This window comes from Trichosurus vulpecula, chromosome 2, assembly GCF_011100635.1.
Source record: "Trichosurus vulpecula isolate mTriVul1 chromosome 2, mTriVul1.pri, whole genome shotgun sequence".
NCBI classification, from domain to species: Eukaryota; Metazoa; Chordata; class Mammalia; order Diprotodontia; family Phalangeridae; genus Trichosurus; species Trichosurus vulpecula.
In genome coordinates, this window is record NC_050574.1 from 24,923,973 (window position 1) to 24,932,309 (window position 8,337).

The 8,337-nt window shown below is 40.2% G+C and overlaps 1 protein-coding gene across 1 annotated transcript; it reads right to left on the reverse strand.

Moving 5' to 3' along the window:
• Positions 1-388: 388 nt before the first annotated feature.
• Positions 389-1,282, reverse strand: LOC118836307 (40S ribosomal protein S2-like). The gene has a single exon (XM_036743638.1). The coding sequence runs from the start codon at positions 1,280-1,282 to the stop codon at positions 389-391; it is 894 nt and encodes a 297-aa protein (XP_036599533.1).
• Positions 1,283-8,337: the final 7,055 nt, after the last annotated feature.

Here is an 8,337-nt window from a genome sequence, read left to right on the forward strand (position 1 = left end):
ATTGAAAACCAATAGTAACAACAAACTCTTATTTATGTACTATTTAAGGTTTAAAAAAGTGCTCTCCTTCCAACAACCCTGTAAGGAAAGTGGTATAAGATTTTATGCTTCATGGATCCTTTATTTCCAGTATGGAATTTGATCCTCACAACAGTCTTGGGAAGGATGGCAAAAAGTAGCATATTTTGATCCCCATTTAATGGATGACAAGACTGAGGCTCAGAGGGGTGAGTGGACTTTTCCCATGTGGCTCACCATACTAACCCAGGTACATGGACCATCCATTTGAGTATTCCTGACAACTTCTGAAATTTGTAATGATTTATCCAGGGTTTTAATATTAGTTATTATATCAAAACAATCTTTTATCAAATTCCTATCTTTTTTTTTAGCAGGCATAGTTCAATTTGTTTATTAAAAACATGTATGTGGTTGCCACAGCAGCTGCCTGGGTCCTCTGGACAGACACTCGAGTGTGAGTCTTCACAAGATGGTCGGTGAATTCCTGATAGGGAGACTTAGTGAACACAGTCTCCTTCCACAGGTCTGGGGTTAGATAGCTGTATGTTTTGGAGAGGGCATCAAAGGTAGCTTTAGCAAAGTTGCCCAGAGTGGCAGTACAGCCTCTTGCAGAAGTATAGCAGTCATCAATTCCAGCCATCATCAGGAGTTTCTTAGGCACAGGAGCTGAGACAATGCCAGTACCTCTAGGAGCGGGGATCAGGCGCACCAGAACCGATCCACATCGCCCAGTGACCTTGCAGGGCACTGTGTGAGGCTTGCCAATCTTGTTCCCCCAGTAACCATGTCTCACAGGAACAATGGACAGCTTGGCCAGAATGATAGCACCACGAATAGCTGTGGCCACTTCCTTGGAGCACTTGACACCCAGACCAACATGGCCATTGTAGTCACCGATGGCCACAAAAGCCTTGAACCTAGTACGTTGTCCAGCTCTAGTTTGTTTCTGAACAGGCATGATCTTCAGAACCTCATCCTTCAATGAAGATCCCAGGAAGAAATCTATGATCTCAGACTCCTTGATCGGGAGCGAGAAAAGATAGATCTCTTCCAAAGACTTGATCTTCATGTCCTTGACTAGGCGGCCCAGCTTAGTGACAGGAACCCACTCCTTGTCTTCGGCCTTTCCTCCCCATGCTCCGCGTCCCCGGCCTCGACCTCGGCCCCCACTGCTGAAGCCACCACAGAAGCCACCCCGACCTCTGACTCCGGGGCCCCCGGGGCCTCCCACACCTCCTGCAGCACTGGCGTCGTCTGCCATTTGGTGTTCACTAGAAGTAGAACATCAAATTCCTATCTTGATTCCTCATTGGTCATAAAGGTAACTCTGAGGTGGTGCAGAATATTGAGTAGAACAATAACTTAGAGTCAGGAAAATATGGCTCCAACTCCACCTCAGAAACGTATGAGCTGTGTGACTGTGGATGAGTCATTGAACCTGTGCTTCAACTTTCTCCTCTGTAAAATAAAGGAACTGGACTTGATCGTCTCTAAGGTCCTTTTGAGTTCTAAATCTATTATCCTATGAAGTAGTCATATATGACCTTGTGCAAGACATTTCTTCTCTGTACCTCAGTTTCTTTTTTTAAAAAAATTATTTTTAGTTTTCAACATTTACTTCTATAAGATTTTGAGTTCTAAATTTTCTTCCCCTCTCTCCCTTCCTCCCTCCCCAAGATGGCATGCAATCTGATATGGGCTATACATGTACATTCATATGAAACATATTTTCACATTAGTCATGTTGTAAAAAAGAATTATAACCAATGGGAGAAACCATGAGAAAGAAGAAAGAAACAAATGAAAAAGAGAGCAAATAGTATACTTTGATCTGCATTTAGACTCCATAGTTCTTTTTCTGGATGTGGACAGCATTTTCCATCATGAGTCTTTTGGAGTTGTCTTAGGTCCTTGCATTGCTGAGAAGAGCTAAGTCTATCAAAGTTATTCTTCGCATGATGTTGCTGTTACTATATACAATGTTCTCTGGGTTCTGCTCACTTCACTCAGCATCAGTTCACGTAAATCTTTCCAGGTTTTTCTGAACTCTGCCTGCTCATCATTTCTTATGGAACAATAATATTCCATTACATTCATATACCACATCTTGTTCAGCTATTCCCCAATTGATGAGCCTATCTTCTATTTCCAATTCTTGGCCACCACAAAAAGAGCTGCTACAAATATTTTGTACACGTGGGTCCTTTCCCCATTTTTATGATCTCTTTGGGATATAGATATAGAAGTGGTATTGCTGGGTCAAAGGGTATGCACAGTTTTTATAGCCCTTTGGGCATAGTTCCAAATTGCTCTCCAGAATGGTTGGGCATTCCTCAGTTTCTTCATTTGAAAAATGAGAAAGTTGAACCCACTGGCAATAAGGTTCTTTTCAGCTCTGAATCCATGATACTGTGTGCTCTCTGAGTTCTCAAAAGGGTACCCAGTGGATTGCAAATTCTGTCAAGTCATATCAAGGCTAACAAATTTAAAAAGTGGAGTGGGCTGGTGACAGATCCTGTAGATCTTTTGTCTAAGATATAGCTTCCATAACCAATTATAATCTTGAGTCTCATCCAAATAAGTACCATTGATAGCTGGGGAAAGGGAAGAGAAGGCATGGGGTAGGCTTTCCCCCTTTATTTCATCTTATTTCCCCATACCCCAAGCACCTATATAAAGACATCTGAGGCCATGGTTTTTTATTGCTGACCCCTTTCTTGGTATTGCCTGCCATGAACTTTTGGGTCTATGAATTCTCTAGTCCCTGTTTTGCTTTCTACTTAGAGTAGGGAAGAGGAAAAATCATTTATTAGCCAGTTACTATGTACCAGACATTATCATGTGAGCTTTACAACCCTAGCAGGTAGGAGCTAATATTATCTCCACTTTAGAGACGGGGAGCCTGAGGCAGATAGAGGTTAAGTGACTTCCCTGGGGTCACACAGCTGGTATGTTTCTGAGGCAGAATTTGAACTCAGATCTTCCTGACTCCAGGCCCAGAGTTCTATGTGCTTTGCCATCTAGCTGCTTCTACATAGAGGAAATGATAATCTATTACCTGGTAGTTAACTTCTTGGGGATGAAGTTTTTTGACATTAGGTAGACTTTTTAATGTCAGAAACACAGTCTGTAAGTGGGCCCAAACTCAAAGCCTTCCCAGATTTCCCAGACCTTGGACTCTGTTAACATATTTTTTTAGCAGGAAAGGAGGGAAGGGAAGTTTTTTTTAAAACTGCCTTTTATTTTTAAAATCATTGTAATTTTCCAATATAGCCCCTTCCACATTGAAATAGCCTTTGGACCAAGGAAAGAAAAACAGATAACATCTATATTTGATGGTGGCTGCAGTGAATACTGTTTCCCTCTTCCCCTTCACAGAGAGGAGGGAGCTCATATGGTCATAATCTCAGAACAGGAAGGTGTCTTAGAGGTCATGATACTTCATTTTACAGATAAGGAAACTGAGGCTTCAGTAAAGACTCGTCTGAGGTTGCCCAGGGTGGAAGCTGCAGAGCCCCGATTCACTTTCGGGTGCAGGGCTCTGTCCCCAGGCACCATTATTGGTCATTGCATTTAATCTGAATTCATGTCTTTCGTTGCTGTTTGCCTTCACACTGTTTTCATTGTGTGTCAGTTCACACGTATCCTCAGACACATCTCTGAATGCCTTTTACTTATCCCTTCTTTCATAATAATATTCCAATTGTAGGCAGGCTAATACCATACCAATTACATTACATGATCAGTGGCTACCCACTTCCTTTCCAATATTTTTTGTAACCACAAATATTGCTGTTACACTTAGTCTGCTTGAAGGATAAGAGGCAGCATGGTAGTGGATAGATATCTGGCCTTGGAGCCAGGAGGACCTGGGTTCAAGTTCTACCTGTGACATGTGTTGGGTGTGTGATTCTGGGCAAGTTACTTAATATGTCAATGTCCCAGGAAGCTAAGACTCTGAGTTGCATAAAAGGGAATTCTATGGACTGGCATAACATTTGAGAATCTAGGCCACTTCCTCAGCAGCAGAGAAGGGTGTTAGTATATGCTATTCTCATTAAGATAATTTTAAAAGTCCTGAACAAATACCCACCTGTAGCTCTGTTATACCCAGAGGAGAACAACTTTCTCTAGGATTCTGGGAAGATAAAATTGAAATGTCTCTGGGAAGAATCAAAATACTCCATGCTTACCCTCTCAGTGTCATTCCGACTCCTCAGACCCACTCCACCCCCACCCCACCCTTACTTCTCTCCCCACCTGTTTAATAATAGGGAGTTATTTTTATATCAGATGTTCTTGAGATGTACCCAGTTAACAGCCCTGGAGGCATGCATTTTTATATAAATATTAAAAGGGGTATTAATTCTACTAGTAACTAGAAGCTTTAAACATGAATATCCATTAGTGGCCATTATCTGAGCCTCCAAAAGCTGTGGCACATCGTCATATTCCAGTAATGGCTCTGACCCTTCTTTGCAATGCATCATCTATCAAGGCTCTGAGAGGGGAAAGGCAGATCTTGTTTGGGGTGAAGGGGGATGTGAGGTGACACCAGATAAGACTGATAGAATCTGAGAACTTGAGGGCTGAAAGGGACCTCAGATACCATCTAGTTCAAGGGTTTTAAACATTAGGTCAACAGACTCCACCCACCAAGAGGTCTCTGGAGAGATTTTGGAGAGCCTATGAAGTTGAATGGGAAAAAATACATCTTTATTTTCATTAATTTTTAATTTCTTCATCAATCCCACCTTTTTGATTTTATGCTTTTAAAAATATCTGAGAAGGGGGACATAGGTTTCACCAGACACTGCCAGAGTGGTTCAAGACACAGAAAAGGTTAGGCATGTCTTCTCTAGTTCAATCTTCCACTTTAGCAAGTGAGGAAAATAGGACTGAGAGAGGGAATATTATTTTTATTGTCCAAGTGTCCAAGTTGAGTATGGTCACTCCTGATAGCTATGCCAGGGCTGTTCTCATGAATATGGAATATATTTCAGCAAAGGCACTGGAAGCAAATTTTTCGGCATCATTATTCATAATGATATTAGTTGACATTTTTTATAACACTTTAGGGTTACAAGAGAGGAAGCAGAGTGTAATTAGATCCCTGGCCTTCAAGTGTTTACTTTTGGTATGGTGAGGTAATAAGGTAATTAGCTAAAGCTTTATGTTGCAGAGTAGGTGCCAATATGTATTGGTAGATGGAGTGTGTTCCTTAGGTCAATGTAGACAGAGCTCTAGAATTCTCTCATACCTACCTTGATACAAAACTCTTTACACATATTTTCTCTCTTGTTCTTTCCAAAAGCCCTATGGTTATTATGACTGAACTGAGTCTGAGAGAGACCAAGTGACCCACTGATGGTCACACACTTACGTGTCCAATCAAGATCTGGCTAGATAATAAACTTTTATTTTTAAATTTTAAAATACTTATTTGTTGCATGCACTTATAATCTCTCCTTCCCAACTAAACAAAAAACAAGAATCAAAAAAAACCTTCATCATACACGTTCATGGTCGAGCAAAACAAATTCTCAGATTGTCCAAGTCTTAAAATGTATGCTTCTTTCTTTATTTGAAGTTCCTCTCCTCTCGTGCAGGAGATGAACCATGCATTTCATCTTTAGTCTTCTGGACTTGTGATTTATCATTAAATTGATCAGAGTTTTAAAGTCTCTCAGACGTGTTCTTCTCTGTAACAATGTCATTGTAGAAATTGTCCTACTTCTACTCACATCTTTCTGCATTAAAGACTTCCCAGTTTCCTCCAAAACTGTCCATCTCATCATTTATTGTGACAGAATAAGATTCCATTACATTCATATGCCACAAATTGTTTAGCCATCCCCCAACAAAAGGACACTCCCTTAGTTTTCAATTTTTTTTGCTACTAGGAAAAGAACTGCTATTAAGATTTGTGTACATGTAGGTTCTTTTCTTCTCTCTTTCATCGCCTTGTGGGAAGATGCTTAACAATGAGATATCTGGGTCACGGCATAGGGAAAGTTCAGTAACATTTTGGGTATATTTCCACATTCTCTTCCGGAATAGCCAGCCTAATTCACAGCTCCATCAGTAGTGCCGTAGAATGCTTGCTTTAACCAAGGTTCTTTGATTTCCTCTTTTGTCATCTTTTTTGTTCTGAAGAGGCAGAACCTTCAAGTTACCAAGTACTTATTACATGCCAATTATATGCAAGTCATTGGAAATATATCTGCAATATAAATATACATATCAATATACACACACACAATACATATATATGCATATGTATGTATATATGTTTTAATATGTATATCTGTCATCTATCTTTTTATTTATTGGTTTCATACTTACAATTTTATAGAATCATAGATTTAGAGCTGAAAGAGATCTATTTTGTTATTGAGTCATTTTTCAGTCATGTCTGGCTCATTGTGACCTCCCATATGGGTTTTTTTTGGCAAAGATACTGAAGTGGTTTGCCATTTCCTTCTCCAGCTCATTTTACAGATGAGGAAACCAAGGTAAAAAGGGTTAAATGACTTGCCCAGAGTCATACAGCTAGTAAGTGTCTAAAGCTGGATTTAACTGGGTCTTCCTGACTTTAGGCCCAGCACTCTATCCACTGAGCCACCTTGCTGCTGCTATCCCCCTTCAAAGGAGAAAATGGAGTGGTAGATAGGTTAAGTGACTTACCCATGATTGTATACCTAAAGTGTAAGAGGCAAGATTTGAACCCAAATCTTCCTGACTCTAAGTCAAAGATTATATCATCAATCCATCAATCAACCCACAAACATTTATTAAGCAACTACTATGTGTCAGGCTTTGGGTATTCAGTATTAAAAAAGAAATCATTGCCCTCACAGTGCTTACATTCTATCAGGTGAGACAAATATGTTCATACAAAAATCCCCTTCAATTAATCGTTTATCTACCTTACATATTGCTACAAGACATACAGAAGGTTCTGGGGGGAGAGAGAAGGGGAGAGAAGGAACTAGCTGGAAGAATTAGGAAAGGGTTCATATGGAATGTTGAGTTGCTTCAAAGGAAGCTGGGTGCTCAGAAATGGTGAGGTGAGGAGGGAAGGCATTCAGTGGGGAGATGAAGTTCTGTACATGGGGAACAGAAGGACACATCCTCATTTTCTCTCCCAACCAGAGAACAGGCTTTCCTGAGGAGAGAGAGAATCCCACTCATTCACAATTACTGTATGAGTCAATCTATCTTCATTAAGCCATGCCCTTGGATATAGAGGTGTGGCAACTTCTCCAAAAATGGCCAAGCTTCCCTTAAAATGAGTCATTCTAGAGGATTTCAATCCCAGCCTTTATCAGATTTTATAACCAGAGGATGATTAATTTAAACTCTAAAATAAAATAAACAGCGGCTTTAAGTAAAGATTACATACTCAGCAGGGTCCTTAATTGAACACAGTGGCATTGTAAGTTTGATGATACAGATAGAAAGACCAGTGAAGAAGATGGCATGGCATTACAAGGGAGGAAAACAAATCTTCATATTTGAGCTCAGACTCTGCAAAGATGACTTTGGAGCTCTCTTTTGGCTCGGGGCCAAACCATTTAGTGAACTGTAAGCTTGGTTTCAAGCCTCTGTTTGGCATTTCAAGACCTTGGCAATCTTTCCAGACTTATTACGCATCACTGTCCTTCATAAACTCTGTGTTCAAGCCAAATTGGCCTAGCTGGTTGTTGTTCTTCACCCATGAAATGACATCACCTGTCTCTATGCCTCAGCATTGGCTATCCTCCATGCCTGAAATGCACCCCCTTTCACCTCCTCTTTTTCCATTACCTAGCTTCCTTCAGAGTTCAACTCAAATGCCACCTACTACATGAAGTCTTTCTCAATTTCCCAGCTGTTAATGTCCCTCTTCCCACATTTCTTGTTTTTTACTTTGTATGTATTTTATATTGATGTTTAAGTGTTTGCATATATTTTATATTGGTTCTTAGGTGTACGTGCTGTTCTTGCCAATAGAAGGTAGGCTTTCTGAAGACAGGGACTATTTTTTCTGCCTTTGTGTCCCAATCACCTAGTGTACTGCCCGATACATAGTCGATTTATGTTAAAATATTGGAGGAAGTGCAATCTGGGTATAAGATATGCATATACAAAGACAAGGAGGCCAGAAAGTGTTAAGACAAGGGTTGTTAGGTTTTTTGTGTGTTGTAGACCCCTTTGGAAGTCTGGTGAAGGCTATGGGTTCCTTCTGAGAATCGTGTCTTTAAATGCATAAAATAAAGTACATAGGGTTATAAAAGAAACCAATGATCAAAATTAGTTGTTAAAATATTTTTA